This window comes from Cheilinus undulatus, linkage group 20 (genome assembly GCF_018320785.1).
Source record: "Cheilinus undulatus linkage group 20, ASM1832078v1, whole genome shotgun sequence".
In the NCBI taxonomy this organism is placed as follows: domain Eukaryota; kingdom Metazoa; phylum Chordata; class Actinopteri; order Labriformes; family Labridae; genus Cheilinus; species Cheilinus undulatus.
In genome coordinates this window covers 4,484,389-4,501,955 of record NC_054884.1, presented here as the reverse complement: position 1 = coordinate 4,501,955, position 17,567 = coordinate 4,484,389, and the positions used below count along the sequence as shown (strand labels likewise).

The 17,567-nt window shown below is 39.3% G+C and overlaps 1 protein-coding gene across 3 annotated transcripts in view; it reads right to left on the bottom strand.

The window, feature by feature from the left end:
• The window catches only part of abcc3 (ATP-binding cassette, sub-family C (CFTR/MRP), member 3), a 104,684-nt gene that overhangs the window by 41,829 nt on the left and 45,288 nt on the right, over positions 1-17,567 (bottom strand). For 2 of the 3 annotated variants that reach the window (XM_041815527.1, XM_041815528.1), the window contains exons 5-8: positions 11,778-11,903; positions 11,447-11,508; positions 9,093-9,224; positions 2,718-2,969 (exon numbers count right to left, since the gene is read on the bottom strand). In XM_041815527.1, coding sequence (XP_041671461.1) covers positions 2,718-2,969; positions 9,093-9,224; positions 11,447-11,508; positions 11,778-11,903 — 572 coding nt within the window. The remainder of the gene's footprint in view (positions 1-2,717; positions 2,970-9,092; positions 9,225-11,446; positions 11,509-11,777; positions 11,904-17,567) is intronic. The other variant, XM_041815530.1, reaches the window with a different exon arrangement.

Here is a 17,567-nt window from a genome sequence, read left to right as displayed (position 1 = left end):
CAGTCAAATGCTCTTTTAAAACTGTAATGAAGCCTCCCGCCAGCAGTAGTCGCTGTAGCTTCAGTTAATGGTTGCTACCTTCCTGCCGGAGCTCTCCAACGTCTCTCCATCAGATGCAAACATGCAGCTAAGCAGTTAGCATCTCGTAGGAACAGTGCAGTATGGCAGTATTTTGAACAGGAATGTATTTATGCTGTTGAGGGGTATTTTTATGAGCCACTCAACTGAAATGAGTAACAACATTAAGCATGGCATTTATCTGCAGGAAGGATGGCTGGCAGAGCTAGCAGCTAACTTTGGCCATACTCTACTCAGCATACCGGCCACACCTCACAATGATCATTGATAAGTTTTACTGTTTCCTGAGCATTTTCCCCCCAAGACGGATAAGAAGAAAGTCGCATGACAGCATCACTAGCCTCCATTGGTGAGAAAACTGTCACCTGAAGATGACCTCATCACCTCTGGTCAAAAAGCTGTGATTTGAAGTTTCTGGGTGGTATTGAGGTAATGTGCTTGTATTTATCTTAGCACAAAAAGTAAGGAAGTGTGTGTTTGGTAGATTATTTCTTTGTTGTAGCAATGCTTCTTGGCAATAAATCTTCTACCATTGGAAAGCCTGTTTATTTCCCGTTTAAATGGAGCCACATATGGAGCCACAGCATCTTGATAGGGCCTGTGCTATAGAGCAACTTTTTTTTTTTTTTATCCTTTATTTTAACAGGGAGGACCCACTGAGACCGAGGTCTCTTTTCCAGGGGTGCCCTGCAGTTACACAGAATCAGAAAAGATGAAAGCAGTAACAAAGCAACAACAATATCAGTTACAAACAAGCTCATACAAAGACATATCTGTATTTACAGAACAACAAAACATGCCAGTTTTGCTGTTAAAACTTGAGTTCATGTTCTGCAAAACCAAGTTGTGGCATTATTTGGAGTGAGCCCTAGTACCGTCTCCAAACTGAAGGCTAAGTTACAAATAACAGGGAATGTCAGATACAGGCAGTGAAGTGGGCATCCAAAAGCAGACGGTTCTCACCCTGTCAGCACTAATGAACCGTAGGCTGCAGAGTTGCAGTCAAGGTTTGCAGGACGATACTGTGGACAGCTCTCTGCCCAGACATCAAGAGACTGCACCCAGCCAATTTCTGGTCTCATAGGGCTGCCAAGAGGCCTGCCATGACTGCCCTTCACCATCAGGCCTGTTTGCGCTGGTGTCAGTCATGCACTGGAACCTGAACATGTGAAGGAACGTTATGTTCATCAGTCCAGATTCTGCTTACAGCAGTTGGACCTTAGGTTCAAAGTGGGAAAAGGAGACAGAGGATGCTATGCAGATTGCTGCGCCGATAGAGTAACATCTTTTGGTGGAGGCAGTGTGATGGTGAGGGGCGCCATCTCCCTCACTGGAAAAACAAGGCTCGTCACAATGCTCGCCCCCACAGAGCAGGGTTTATCAGAGACTACCTCCAGAATTTGGGAGTGGAGAGGATAGAATGGCCTGCCAGCAGTCCTGACCTCAACCCCAGTGAACATCTGTGGGATCAGCTTGGGCATGCTGTTCGACTAAAACAACCACACTGGCTGACTTGAGACAAATTCTGGTTGAAAAATGGGATGCTGTCCTACAGCAGTGTGTGACCAGGCTGGAGACCAGCATGGGGAGGAGGTGCCAGGCTGTTGTGGCTGTGTATTGTTCTTCCACACGCTACTGAGGCTCCTGTTTGCTAGATGAATAAATTGTTAAATTGCCAATATGTCCTGTTTCTTCAGAAGTCAACCGTCCAATCCACCAAATAAGAGTCAGGGGAGAAAAAGCTGTCTGGCAAATTTGTCATGGGCGAAACCCACATACTCAGCTCTGCTGCTCATCCCACAAAAGCATGTTCCTTACAATGTGGCACCATTTTAAAGGGAAATAAACAGGCTTTCCAATGGTTTAAGATTTAATGCAAAGAAGCATTGAATTAATAATTTACCAAACATTAATGCTTTCATAAAAGCAAAAGACCATGCCTATCTTATAATGTTTGATAGTTTAAAATAAAAAAGTTCTTTAAAAGAAGACAAGGCCACTTGACCTGATTACTCAGACAGTTTGATAATAAAATTATATGTAATATTTCCATTGCATGAGTCAAAAATCAGCTAACATGCCAAATTTATCTTGCTTAACTACGGTCTTCCCTTTCTTTGTGAAATAAAGATATAATTATTCAGAAAAATGTTGGCATGAAATTTTCTGTCGTCTACTAGAGACTGACTGAAAATTTACATACATAATAACTTCTTACTACAACAGCAGCATTCATCTGAAATAAAGACAGCTACTGTAACGAGAAATCCAGCATGCAAAAGCACACCACAATATGCAAAACAACTCTAAAAATAGTACTCACTGAGAGAATATTAGCCTGCTGGAGATGGAAATTTGCAAATATGTAGCTTGCAACCACACAGTCAAAAAAGTGCGACCTTTGTTTTTGCCCAAGTGGAGGTCTAGAGACAGTCGTCTCAGAATACCAGGGGCTCGATCTCCAGCTCACGTCAGGACACTAAGGACACTAAGCCCCAGATTGCTCCTACACCTGCATCAGTGGCGTATGAATGTGCATGAATGGGATTTTTAAACACTAATGAGTGTGAAAGTGCTTTCAGTAGTCAGACCACTCGATAAACATCACACAAGCTCAGATCATTTACCCGGTCATTTACCTGAGCAGCTGCGGGTTGACGAAGGTGATGACATCCTGCAGACACTTGAAGGCCGAGCCAATCAGAAAGTACGGTCCAAAGGCTTTGATGAGGCATAGCAGGAAGGATGGCTGGTGGGGAGCTGCTTTCTGATTGGACAGCAACACCTCCACTTCTTCTGGGCTTGTTTCACTTCCTCCGACGTGGTTGGTGGTCGATGGCGGGGGTTTAGAGTACGACGCCTGGCTGGACTTGTTTTGATCACTGGAAAGTCTGGATTTTTGGAGGTTGAAACAAAGAGACAGATGTTATGTCAGTTTTAATTAGTAAACATTGAGCAATAATAATAATAATTTAGCTGATCTAAAGGCTGACTGTCACAAAATACCATTAAAAATATTAAAAATCAGTACAGAATGGAGTTATAGATTTATACTAGGGCTCAATGACCCAATTGTGATTTTCTCCCCTGATACTGCAATTTGATATGCAATTATTCCTTTACTTTCTCTTATTCCTAAACAAGGACTGAAAAATTCTTTTAAATATTTAATTCTGATGATTTTGACTCGTATTCCAAATTGGGTATGAATTGTTGCATTGAAGGGTTTTTGTCATTGTCATATTTAATACGAAATAAGTACAAAAACAAAGAGGGTAGGATTTGTTGATGACTATTCTGAAAAAATGGCACTTGAATGCTTGCATGATACGTCATGCATAACGTCTCTGCTGCAAAAAAAAGTTTAAAACCAGTATTTTGACACAAATTTCAGCTCAAAGAAAAATTAAACCTTTTGTGATTTGAAAATTGCAATTAAATCACATTTTCAATTTATTGTCCAGCCCTAATTTATACCCAGCATCTGTGTTACATGGGTTTCAGCACTGCTCCCTTTATTAGAGGTAGTTCAGTACTTATCACATGGGAATAAACTTTTAAGAGTTCTGCCGATGCAGGCATCTCCTCTTTTGCAAGATTTGGCAACAGATGAGCCACAAGTGTCGCAAATCTTTCAGCCAGAGAAATAGAATTCATAAGGAAGCATTATGTGAATTCAAGGATTAAAACAGACCCTTAAAACGTCTGCTTCCTCGCCTTTCCTTTGTATTTTGACTGATATCATAAACACCAGTTTTGGCAGAGACAAAAAGACAATAAACCTTGATAGAAAGCCTAGGAGTTTATTTGGTAATCAAACCTTGGATAGAAAATATAAGGTATCATCTTAGTTATAAAGTAAATTTGACCTTTTTAAAGTGCAATTAGCACACAAAGACTCTGGAAACGGGCACAGTGATGGAAGATAGTGGTGGATAATTAGACAGCATTTCCTCTGAAGTGTCATCTAAGGACTAGTGCTGATGGCAGCAGCATAGCTGCAGCAGATGAAGAGATATCAGTAAAGATGGGAAGCTCTTTAAGCCATCATACTGGCCCAGAATATAAGACAGCAGATTTACTTTAAACACATATGCCAAAAATGATTTACTTTAACTTTAATACGCCATCATACATTCACAGCAACAGACAGACCTGCTCATGTTAACCGCTCTGAGAAGCTGGCTGTCACTCACAGCAGCGGTGTCTGGGGAGGCTCGATGATCATTCAGGGCAGAGAGGATCTAAAGTAGGTCAGGTTAACTGATAAGTGAAACCAAGTGCTGGCATATCCTTATTTGTAGGGCAATGTTAAACCTGCTTCCGTCTTACTTCTGTGGTTTTATTATTGTGAAAAGTGTTAAAAGCTAGAGAGTACTATCTGTGACTCACCAGACCAAGGATGCTTTGACACGTAACCTGCTTGGTTTGGGATTTTTGTGGAGGTTCAGTTATTGCTGCTGGTGTGAAAGTAGTCTACCTGTCTCCATGTGGACCGTGCAATTGTACCAAGACCGCTTGAAAAGGTGGGTCTCGATCCACCTTTATTTGGGCTCTGGTGCATTAATTTGTAGTTTGTAGACAAACCAACTTTGATCCAATCTCACTGTAGGAAGAATCTTACTTTTTGGATCAAACCAGCTACTGTAGCCAGAGGAAAATGTGTGGAAAACCATAGGAAGACCTGAAAGAGCTTCTGAAACAACGTCTGTTTTTCATCCTCACATCAGGCTGTTGTCTGCATAAGAAAATATCACAAAGGTAATGAAACACAGCTGGGCTTTGCTTTCAGGTAGGACTGGATGGTAATATTGCAGTGCTGTATCCCAGAATGTTAGGCACAGTATTGCGTTAATTACCATCTTGAAGACAGTGCCATATATAGAGAGCATGCTAAAAATAAATGCCTTAAAAATATCTGTCAGTCTCCTCCAGCGGCACCACAGCATCAGGCTGATGCATCAGGTTGTAAATGTTTCTACTCATGACTCTCTGCTCTCTGACCTGGATTTGGATGATATGCATTTTATGTCTATAACTTTGTGACCTGTGCTGATGTCTGCTGGCCAGGACACTCTTGTAAATTTTAAAATTTTTAACCTCAATGATGTCAGGGCCAGCTCTACACATTTTGGTGCCCTAGGCTAGATTCCAGTTTGGTGCCCCCTATTCCCATCACTTCATCAACACCTCAGAAAAAAAAAAATTACACTTTATTGTAATGCTGGCTTTGGCTACCGGTTAAATGTGGCAAAAACACAGAGGCTTTCTGGGTAGAAAATAAAATTCTTCAAATTAGGGCTGGGCAATTAATCACAAATTAGTTTAAACTGAAGTATGGGCTGCTGCAATCTACAAATTGCAGAAGCTGCAATTTTCTTTTTTTTCTTCTTTAATTTGAAGTCTGTCTAAATAGCAGATTAAAACATTATTTTTTGCAGCAGCAGCAGAGATTTTAGGCACACAATGCAAAACTTCAAGTGGCTTTTTTAATGGTTTACAAGAATCCTCCTTTTTGTGTTTTATGTACAGTGCTAAACAAATTTATTAGACCACCCTAAACCTAACCAAAGTAAGGTTTATGCCACAGCTGCCCTAAATTAACAGCATTGGCAATTACCAAAATCATTTTTTATGTTTCTGCAATGGTCAATACACCAATATGTAGAAGCTCTTTAACCCAAATAATATTTTTAATGCTAAAATATAATTATTATTGTTAACCATGAATTTTCAAATTTACTGATTTACAAAAAAACTGAAAAAAATAGTAAAGCACATTAATATTTCTTGATTAATATGTCACATTATAGTTATTTACTTGCATTCCTGAACAGAAAAATGAGTTTTAGTGGTTGAATGTTATGCTTGATTCATTTCTGACTTCTCAGGGAAGCCCAGTGAGCCGGCTCAGATTTGGGTGAATTCAGTTTGAAATTCCTCATTCCTGTTCAAAATGGTAAAATGTGGAGAGCTCACTGAAAATCAAAGAGTCCGCATCAAAGCACTTCATGATGCTGGATGGTCTCTGAGACAAATATGACAGGTGGTCTTATAAATTTGTTAAGCGCTGTATGTTTTGTTTTAGTCAAAATGAGTGACATAAAAATGACAATCCCCTTCATACAGCTATGGGTATTAAATCTATAAATGAGCAGAAATAACTAGTTCATCTTATCTAATATTGATGAAGCTTAGCATTAGTTCATACCCCCCACAGTGGTCAGCTTATAGCCAGCTTCACCTCCCCCACCCCAGCCACCTCATTTATAGCTTAAAGCTTGTTGCATCCTCATTGAGATTCATGCTACCATGGATTAATTGCTTACAAAATAATTTCTTTTTCAATTCACATTGTCATTTATGTATCTATTCATATGGGGGTTTCTAGCCATGCATTCCCTGAAAAGCCAAAGCAGGTGCTGATTAACCCAGGGAGCATCTTTAGAGCAGTCTTCTCCACCAAGTTAAAATATATATATCCATTTTGCGATAAAATGATTTACATGTATGATGAGTGTTCCTGAATGATTGCAGGTTATGATATAGAAGGATTTATTGCTTGAATTTGTTGAAAAATGCATCAATTGAGAAACCTAATAAGAATCGCATATTAAATTGCAATCTTGGGAAAAAATCACTATTAGATTTGCAAATCGTTCAGCCCTACTTCAAAAGTTTTCAGTAGTGTGTACATTTGAACCAAACTTGATAAATCCCACAGAGAAACTGTACCCATTTATTACAGCCTAGCTTCCTGACTGGTAAAACCAGCATGTCCTTCTTAAAGGAGCATTCTCACTGAAATCACTGGAGGCTAATGCCACTTCTACTGCTACCTACGTCATACTACTCAACATTAAAAATCCTGAACTATCCCTTTAATGTAAAGAGTCTCCAGCAAAGGAATGCTTGGCAAACTAAACAGCTTCTACTCCAGCTCCAGCTCAAAGCACAGGAGTCGGATTCCAGCAGTGAACTAATTGCCGTCTAAATCTCGACAGAACAACTGTGAAGGAATTCGGCTTAACACCAAACAGGTTTCCATACCACCAGTGAAAAGGCCTTACTGAGCTTTTCTAGATCATTTTACAGGTTAGTATCAGAGAAAAAAACACAATGAAACTCTGAAAAGGAACCTGCAGCACAGAGGAGGAAGCAGCCGGGAGGTCAGAGTTCTCTGGGCATGCCGACTGTGCATGGACAAAAATTCCCCTTTTAGCACAACTTGGAGCTAAACTCCTGCTCTGAGTGACCAGGGAACTTCTCTCTAATCTCTTTGGCTTTCCTCCAGTATGTGGCTGAGCACACTTCAACAGTGGAATGTGATATTGAAAACATGAGAAAAGTAACACATGTAGCAGCACACAGAATAGTGGGGGAGGGGATTTAGCCCTCCTGAGTTCAAAACAAAATCCATACAGACATACAGGAGGCATGAGAGCAGCATTTATAATGTTTAAGTTCTCTGGAGGAGACGTCTCTGGTTTTGTTTTTCTTTCTAACTTTAGCACGGTTTGATTCAGTGTCATTTCAGCAGCAATGGAGCAGGTTAGGTATGCATATAACAGTTCCTGCTGCTAAAATTACAAAGCTCATTGTTAGGGTTTGGCCTGAAGGAGCAGTGAGCATACGTCCAACCACACACAGAAATACAAATGTATAAGTACACAAACAGAGCCCTGCCCTCTAAAACAACTTCCTCTCCACCCTCTCTTCTGAAGAGTCCATGTGAGCTGGAGCTGCTGACTTTAGAGTGATCCACACTTCAATCCAAAAGCAACAGTCACTGGATTAAAACCACACACTTTTACTTTCATACTCTAACATGCACTTGAGTAACCTGGGTGGTTTCCAGTCCTTCTAGTAACCTCATGTCATTTAGACATGAAACACTGTCAGAGTTATGGGGAAGAGTACAGATTTAAGGCTTGATCACGCTCTGGCCTGCATTGGACATGTAAAAAAGTACTTTTTTATACATGTTTATCTTTTTCTGCAACTTATTTTAATGTAAGTCAACAAAGGACTCTCATTTGTCTATCATACAGAACTGTGCAGACCTTTAAGGCATACCTGGGCCAAAATTGAGGCTGAAGTTAGGCGTAGAAGTGGTGAGGAAAGTCTGTTTTATGCTTGATGCTTTCACAGAGTCACAAGTGTCCGCTTATCAAATGCAGGGCTCCCATGCGTTGATTTTTTGCCTGCTTGCACACATCTCTGAAATTTCTCACTGACTTCTAAACATGCTACAGATGTGGTTTTTGAAGAAAGTACCCCCTAGCTTCAGGGAGGTCCTACAAGGGTTTGCAGCGAGAAGGAAGCCGGAGCTAGGTGCAAACGCACCAGACGTTTAGCGTCATGCTTCCGTGTGAGCCTGTCCTCAGGAAAGCATAACTGAGCCGTAGCTCCTAGGGGCGTGATTTCATCATGCACTACTTTTGTCACACGACAGCATGAAAACAAAGTCACTTTTTGCATTGCAAACACTTCATGTGGAAAGTATGATCTTTAAGCTTTCTTTCAGTTTTTGTGATGTCACTTGATAGAAAAATGTATGGTGTCACATGTCAAGTTCACTCCAAGACTGGTGCAGAACATGTGGACAGAAGAGGAGACCAAGACTTTTCTTAACATTACTTACACCCTTAAATGTGGCTTTTGTCATACATATGGACTTTGCCTCTGAACTATCATCGCCTACGTCATACCGTGTTAGGCAAGTTTTCATTTTCAGGGAATTGTTTATCTTCAGAGAGACAGGTTTTTAAAACTCTGTTTCGGTACTCAAAATATTGAGGTTCTACGCTGCATTGAATTAAATGCTATTTGTTAGCAGAAATCCTGACTGACAGCGTGTTTGTCATATGTTTACATATTTTTACATCATGATTTGTAAGGTAGGGAAGGGGGGGGGGGCTCTAAAATATTGCCATCAAAACATTTGGGAACTACTGACTTTACAAATCTTTTCCATTCATGCCTTCATTTCCCTCTTCCCTTCCCAGACATACCTCTTGGCTTTGGCCTGCTCCTTGTCCCACTCTTTTAGCAGTCTGGGCACCATCACCTTAGAGCTGTCCCGCTTGTTCAGAGACCACAGGTCTTTGGCCTCCAGGGGCATTTTGTAGCCTTTGATGGCCATACTGAGAAAGAAAGGAGTAACAGAAAGAGTAAACAAAGACACAAACATCTAAAGTCTCACCACGTCTCACTACTTACAGACTCTAAAAATGTCTTTGCTTTTACTCAGGGTGATTTTTCATCTAAAAACACTGACTTAAAGCTGAAATCCTATATCTCAGAGACTACTCATTGAGAAGGCTCTCCACAAGACACCAAACTGAGTTAGCTGGATTTTGCTAATCATCATTATGTCCTAGTGGATCTGATTTCAACGGAAATTGGCTTAATGTGTTTCTGGCACAAGGGAAGATTGGCTGACAGAACAAAACAGAAAGAGGATGCTCTGTTTCCATCATAGAAACATGTATAGATCATCACAGATCTACTGGTTTGAGCACCTTTAATGTTTCAATTTTGATGATTACAGCTTACAGGTCACAAAAATAAAAAAAATCACTATCCCAGAATATTAGAATATCACAAAACATCCATCCAAAAAAAGGATTTATAATATAGAAATGTTGACATCCTGGAAAATTCTGCTCATCTATGCCCTCAGTGATTGGTTGGAGCTCCTTTTCCACAAATTCCTGCATCTATGCTCGTGTCATGGAGGCGATCAGTCCGTGGTCCTGCTGGGATGTTATGAAGTCCAGGTTGCTCTGACTGCAGCCTCAGCTCGTCCAGATTGTTGAGTCTCTCCTCTTCCTTAAAAGATTCTCTACGAGGTTAAGGCCAGACCAGTTTAGGGCTGAACAAATTGGGAAAATAATCTAATTGCGATATTTTTCCCCCAATATTGCAATTGCAATTTAATATGTGATTATGGCTTGAGTTCCTCATTTTATGTGTTTTCTATTATTCAAAAGCAATAATAACTCTATATTATAACCAACATAATATTGTATTAAACAAGGGAATGATCAATTTTGAATAAAAATAAATTATATAATTATGATGATTTTGACTCATATTGCAAATTGGATATGAATTGCTCTCTTAAAGGGAGTGATTTTTATGTCATTTAAAAGAAAAAAGTACAAAAATGAAGAAAGTTGGCTTTTTTGTAGACTATTCTAAAGAAATGGCACTTGAATAATTGCATGGTATGTAATGCATAATGTCACTGCTGCTGCTGCAAAAAGTTTTGAACTAGTATTTTGACACAAATTTCAGGTTAAGGAAATATTGCGCCTTCTGTGATATGAAAATTGCAGCAGGCTATACTGCAATTTAATCTAATTTTCGATTAATTGCCCAGCCCCAGACCAGTTGGCTGTCCAATTAAACACAGTAACACCATGGTCAGTAAACCAATTTCTGGTAGTTTTGGCTTCACTGTGGACAGGTGAAAAAGAAATCTGTATTTCCATAAAGTTTCTCAGCAATGGAAGCATGAAGGTCTCTAAAATCTCCTGGTAGATGGCTGACAGCGTGGACTCTGGACTTCATAAAGACCACTGGAATGGCACCCCAAACCATCACTGACTGTGGAGACTGGAAACACTGGACTTCAAGCACCTTGGATTCTGCACCTCTCTGATCTTCCTCCAAAGTCTGGGACCTTGATTTCCAAATGAAATTCAAACTTCAGTTTCATCTGAAAACAGGAGTTTGGACCACTGAGTAACAGTCCAGTTCTTGTCCTCCTTAGCTCTGGTGAGACGCTGATGATATCAGAGCTTCAGGAGTGGCGCCGTACTGAGAACACAACACTTTTAGTCCCATTTCCTGGACCCGTCTGTGTGGTGGCTCTTGATCTACTGACCCAGGCTCAGTCCTGACCTTGTGAAGCTCCCCTCAGTTCTTGAATCTGCTTTGTTGGACAATCTTCTGAAGGCTGAGCTCATACCTGCTCCTCTTCCTACCGCATGAATCTGCTTTGCTACAGCCTCAGAACAGCCTGATCTTCCAGCCACCTTCTGTGGCTTATCCTCCTAGTGGAGGGTGTCAATGATTGTCCTCTGGACATTTGTGTAGTCAGCAGTCTTCCCCATGATTGTTGTTGTGTGAACTGAACCAGACTGAGAGAATGAAGGCTCAGGAAACCTTTGCAAACTGGACTTTTATTTTGAGATAGTGGATTTATGATTTTCATGCACCATAAGCCATAATCATCGAGATTCAAATAATAGAGCTTTGAAATGTTTCACTTTGTATGAGATGAATCTAGAACATATACAAATTTAACTGGGATTGGTTCCAACATTAGGTGCAGGAGCAGAGACCAGAGTAAACCCACCTCGTGAACCACCAAAACGTTATGGTGGAGAGAAAACCTGCAGTGGCTTCAGGGCAGGGATTCTGAAGAGAAAATAAAACAAATGTGCATAAAAACTAGAACAGAGGTGAAATAAGGATAAGAAGGACGTACTTGTGAGAGCAGCCAGGAACAATCATGGCATCTGTGTGTGGAAATGAGTGTGTGACCAACTAAAAAAAGCCCCAGAGCACACACTCAAGACACTCAAGCACTCTGAGGACCGAACGGGAGGAAAATAAGACGTTCTCACATACTCAGACGCATGCTTCGGGGGTTTTAAGTGAACACTGGAGCAGGAAGTGTGACTCACAGGGTCGGTGACAACGTTGGAGAAGAGAGGAGGTCTCTCATTGAAGCAGCTGAGGATCAGCTCCAAGAGAACCAGGATGAAGTAGAAGCAGAACGTGGTTAGCCGCAGCTTGTCTGTCACTCCACTCTGAAATGTCAAAAATACACAGGAATGAGTACGGGGGGGGGGGCGTGCTAACAGTGGTTATGATGCACTATGACGACCAGAGTCTGGACCATAAAGACATTTTAAAGGTATTTAGATTAGAAAGAACGCAGGTTAGACAAGCTGTAGTGGTGACCTAAAGAGTTTACAGTCATGTTAACATCTCAGCAACACAAGGCTTATCCACACTGTTGTTCAAGGTGGGATATCTGTGATTTTTCTCCTTAAATATAAATGTCATGAGGGTACAATGGGGGGACGAAGTGACACCCTTCTTGACTGACTGCAGAGTTGGAAACAAGGGTGTTAAAAGGAGCAGCACGTGGAGAGAGTGGAGCTGTGTGTCTGTCGGGCTTCTGCAATGGTGCAGAAAGCTTCTCTCCACATCAGGAGGTAAGACAAGAGGAAATCAACAGACACTAACAGCTTTCATGTGTGTTTACACCTCACTATAATTATTTACTCAGTGAGTTACACCTTCAAAGAGAGTAGATAGCAAGGGCAAATGATGCATCATTTTTAATGAGCAATTAGTAAATCAGGCCCCAGAGCACCATAGAAGCATGAGAGAGCCATTCACTCTAAAATCTGAATTATTCAAATCAATGAACGCTACAGACATCCAAAGGGAACTGGAGCCTTTCACAGTGGCATCCGATCAGGATGCCTCAAGGTGAATCCCTTTGGAAGGTATTCAAGCCACATCCGGCTGGGAAGAGACCTCGGGACCCAGAATGCGCTGGAGGATTATATATCCTGTCTGGTCTGGGATACCTCAGGATCCCTCAGAAGGATCCCTCAGCCTGCTGCCACGGTGACCTGGCCCCGGATAAGAGGAAGAAGATGGATCAGGGTTTCCCATCGATCTCAATTATATTCTGGTGAAGATTAGTGTCTGGTTTAACTAATACAAAAAATTGTTTAAAGAAACAACATTTACAAGATCCATGCATTTAACTTGCATCAATGGGACAATTTTTCTGTCGGGGGTACATGCCCCCAGACTTCCTGTAAACAGGGATGTCAATGCAGGGGCCAGCTCATGAGTTTAAAGGTCAAAATAAGATTTAAAGTTCAAAATCAGGAGTATTAAAAATCAAAATAAAATCAAAAATAAAAAATCATGAGTTTTGAAAATCAAAATTACATTAAAATTCAAAATCACGAGTTTTAGAATCAAAATAAAATTCAAAATCAGGAGTTTAAAGGCCAATATGAGATTTAAAATTCAAAATCATGAGTTTTAAAAATCAAAATAAAATTACAAATGAACAATCAGGAGTTTTAATAATCAAAATAAAATTCAAAATCATGAGTTTTTAAGGTCAAAATATGACAAAAAGTCAAAAATGAGATTAGCATGAAAATTATGGGTTTAAAATATCAAAAAATGAGATAAAAATCAAAATCAGAACTTAAAAAGGCCAAAATATGAGAGAAAAGTTGAAAATCACAAGTTTTAAAGATCAAAATAAGATTAAAAATTCAGAATCATGACTTTCAAGGTCAGAATATGACACAGAAGTGGAAAATTATGAGTTTGAAAGATCAAAATTAGGTAAAAATTGAAATCAAGACATAAAAAAGGGCAAAATATTAAATAAAATCTTAAACTATGAGTCTAAAATTTTAAATATTGGGTTGAATATCAAAATTATTAATTGAAAAGGACAAAATATGAAAAAAGTCAAAATCATAGGTTTGAGTTGTAACTGTGAGAAGCAAAATTGAAAATATGAAACAAAAACACAAGGTAATTTCTTCTTTTTTCTGTTATTATCCTTAATATTTACTTTTTAATTTCTTTGACGTAAGGATATTTTAAATCATCAAGGTTAAATTTATATTTTTATTCTGGAGAAAATCTGCAGACCTCATACTGGTGGGTCAGTTATAATAAAAATAGGATACGATCTTGCAGGTCAGGTAGAACCGTACCACAGGCCAGATTGGAGTTTAACACTCCTGCCCTAAAGGATCAGGGTCCTCCACCTACTGTTAGTCTACTAACATCCTGTTGGAAACACTGGACAGATGGATGGATGGATGACTGCTACTGAGATTATTAGACAATACTTTACCCTTCAAGGAATGAGATTATCAGGAACAGTGATACATATTAGCAGAGTAAAAAGTGAACATATCAGAGGGGTTTAAATTCCACCTAAGATAAAAATGCAGTTTAACTTCATGAGGTTGTGGCAGATGAGTGAAATAGTAATCATGATGTAGTGTAGAGCTGGTGTTTGGCCAACATTTATAGATTTTTAGGGGCAGAGAGCTGCACATAAAGAACAGAGCTGTGTTGTATCAGCTCAGGTTTAATGGGGGAGTGATGTCACTGTGTCAACATTCAAACTAAACTTTATTTACATATTGTATGCATACAGATAACAGTAATGGACATATGCACTACCATCTCCTCTTACCTCCCCTCCACCACACACACCCTTGTAAATCAGCTAAACACAGCCATGAAGTGTTTACACCTCCCACTCTGCCATGGCTTTAATTTTTCTGAATCATATTTGGACCAACTTTCTGGATCAGTGTGATTACAGCAGCTCAAGTCTGCAGTGGCCTGGGCTGACCCAAACACATGGCTGCCCGGATCGCCACCTGCCCGTCCCTCTCTCTGCTCTGACCCACTGACCGCCTGAGGCTCGGCTCGCACGCCCGTCTGCCTGCTGCATGACTGCATTGGCTGGTATTATTCTTATCATCAAAACAGCCACAAAAACCCAGCCAAACCCTGAGAACAAGAGGAATGCTGGACAACAAAGGCAGGTTTTAGCTGTGAGGGGAGAGGATCATAAAAGCTCTGTTCATAGAGCTTTCTGCAGTCGAACGCCGGAAGTCACTCACAATGATTCTACAACACTTTATAAAAGTGTTAGATTACAGTGTTGTACACTCATGTAGGTTATTAAATCTAATATGAAGGATTTCTCTCACAGCCTGTTGGCTCTACCACTGACTTCAACACCATAGGTTACTGAAAGAGCGATGAAGTCCGTGCTAACAGCATGCTGAGCGCCCCTCAGAGGGCTACAGCTGCCGTAGTGGTGAAGCAGGTCAGCATGCTTCAAACATTCAGCAGAGTTTTTAACGGTGAGCACTCTCAACAAAATACGCATTCTCATAAACACTGGCTTTAATTTAAGATTGAAGTAAAAGTGTTTTTAAGAATCTTTTCGGGCACATCTGTGTGCAGGCGCTGCAAAGAATCACGATCACACAGAGGCTGAAGCATTAGCGTAGCTCTTCCTGGGAAATAATGTTCTCTTCATATGCAGTTTACCTCATTATTAGAAGAGCGACTGCCTCCTGCAGAGGAAATATGATCAAGGGAGAGAGTGATGAATGCTCTGTAGTATTAATGAGAGGATCCCAGTGTTTCCCATCGACCATGAACCCTGTTTGACAGAGTAGCCTGACATCATTAGCAGGAGTTCTGCCATCACTGTTAGAGCATCCTCACACACAGACAGAGGTGCTGCAGCCAGAAACAGACACAAACACTTGAGGCATTTATTAAAAATGTTTGCTCATTCTTTATTAATTCTTAAAGGACTAAAGAGAGAGAATGAAAACGATGAATTGTAAAACGTGAATTTCCCCGACCCTGGCCGTCAAAATGACGGACAACTATAAAATCACGCGTAACTTCAGCCTTGACTCAGCAGTGAGAATAAACCATATTCTCACAAAGGCATAGAGTCTGTATCACAACCATACCTGATCTAGGACAACAGTTAGACACACCTGTGCCACATATCATGCACCTGCAGGTAGTATAGGTGTAGTCTGCTCTAAACTATAAAGAAAAGGAGTTCTACCCACACATGGATTAGATAAACATACAGCAGACAGCCGTCTGTCCTGTTCTTTTCACCATATCACCATGACTTGCATTTCTCGTACATATCTTTGAGCCACCAGTATGAATTTACTGAGGAAATCCCAACGTTAATGCCGCCATTGAAAGGCACATAATCTGAGCACCATGATGAAAAGTCAGAAGTAGACTAGGAGTGCACCATATTATCAGCCTGACATCAGTACTGACAGATACAGACATTTTTGCTGATAAATCAGCTGTGAATATAAGCTGTATGTATGAATAACCAGGGTTTTAGGCAGAGGCTTCTAAAAAAAAAAGCTACTGAATACAACTTTTCTTCTTCATGGGTTTTGTTGTGCCTGCTTCTTCCTCTTCTTTGTTTGTTTAAAAGCAAACAGTAACGAGCTCACACACCACCTAGATAGGCGTGCAAATTTTCATGTGTGGTGTTTTTTTTCCTCATTCAGATTGTGGCCCTTAAACTGTAACACTACTAACACTAACACTAAAAATAACATTACACCCCAGAGCACTGATTTCCAACCTGGAGTCCAGGCTACCGGGTGGGGGGCTTGCCTGCTCTGATGTTGTCAAAATAAGTTGTGTATATATTTAAAAATCATGATTAGAAACATAATGTATGGCTTATTAGGAATATAATGACAGCTAATTATTGCCACCCAAAAAGATGAAGACATAAAAGGATCTGCAAGTTGGAAGAGACTTTTTGGATTATAAAGTCATTTATTTACAAGAAAAACTTGAATTTTCTAAGATTAAAAAGTTATATATTTTTTTTACAATACATACCCAAAACTTAAAGTGTATAAGTCATTCATTTAGAAGAAAGACATACATTTCTGAGTTTAAAAAAACTGAAAATTTTAACAGGTGTTCAAAGTTATAAATTTACAGGAAAATTATAAAATTTCGTAATCTAAAAATGTCGTAATTTTTTCACATTAGAAACTCAAAAATATCAAGTGTTAAAAGTCATAATTTCACGAGAAAATTATGAAAAATTATGACTTAAAAAAAAGTCTGAATTTTTATATTAGGAACTCAAAAAAGTCAAGTATTAAAAGTCATAATTTTAAAAGAAATTTTTAAAAATCTGAATTTAAAAAGTTGTAATTTTCTACATTAGGAACTCAAAAACCTCAACTATTAAAAGTCATGATTTTAAAAGAAAATATCAAAAATTCTGAATTTAAAAAGTTGTCATTTTTTTCTATTAGGAACTCAAAAGCATCAAGTGCAAAAAAAATCATACAAAATTTTGGAGTTTAAAATGTCTTAATTTTATTTACATTAAAATCTCAAAAATGTCAAAATCCTAAGTGTACGACATTGTGAAGTCAGATGTGTGAAAAATCAAACTAAAAACAGTGGATGGATAACCCCAGATTACAGAAATGTCTTTTCTTTGTCCAAATGAAAATTATTCTGTGTTTATTCTGGGCTAAAATCACATAAATAGTCCCTTGTTGTCCAGTCCCAATAAGAAGTATCGTTCGATTAGGGTCCCAACTGCAGGACTTGTGCAAAGAAAACAGTTTCATCTGGTTTGATTTTCTTCCACGTTATCATCAAGTTTGAACTTCACAATCTCAAAAATTCAAATTTTGGTTCATATAAATTCAAGACTTTTAAGTTTAAAAATCTAGTATTTAAATGTAAAACTTTTTTAAATTGGTTAAGTTGGATTTTTTCTTGCAAAAAATCTTTTTTTCATTTTTAGAATGGCCCTTATATGCCTTGTAATAATGCATAGTTTGTAAATTTCCTCTGCATAAACATAT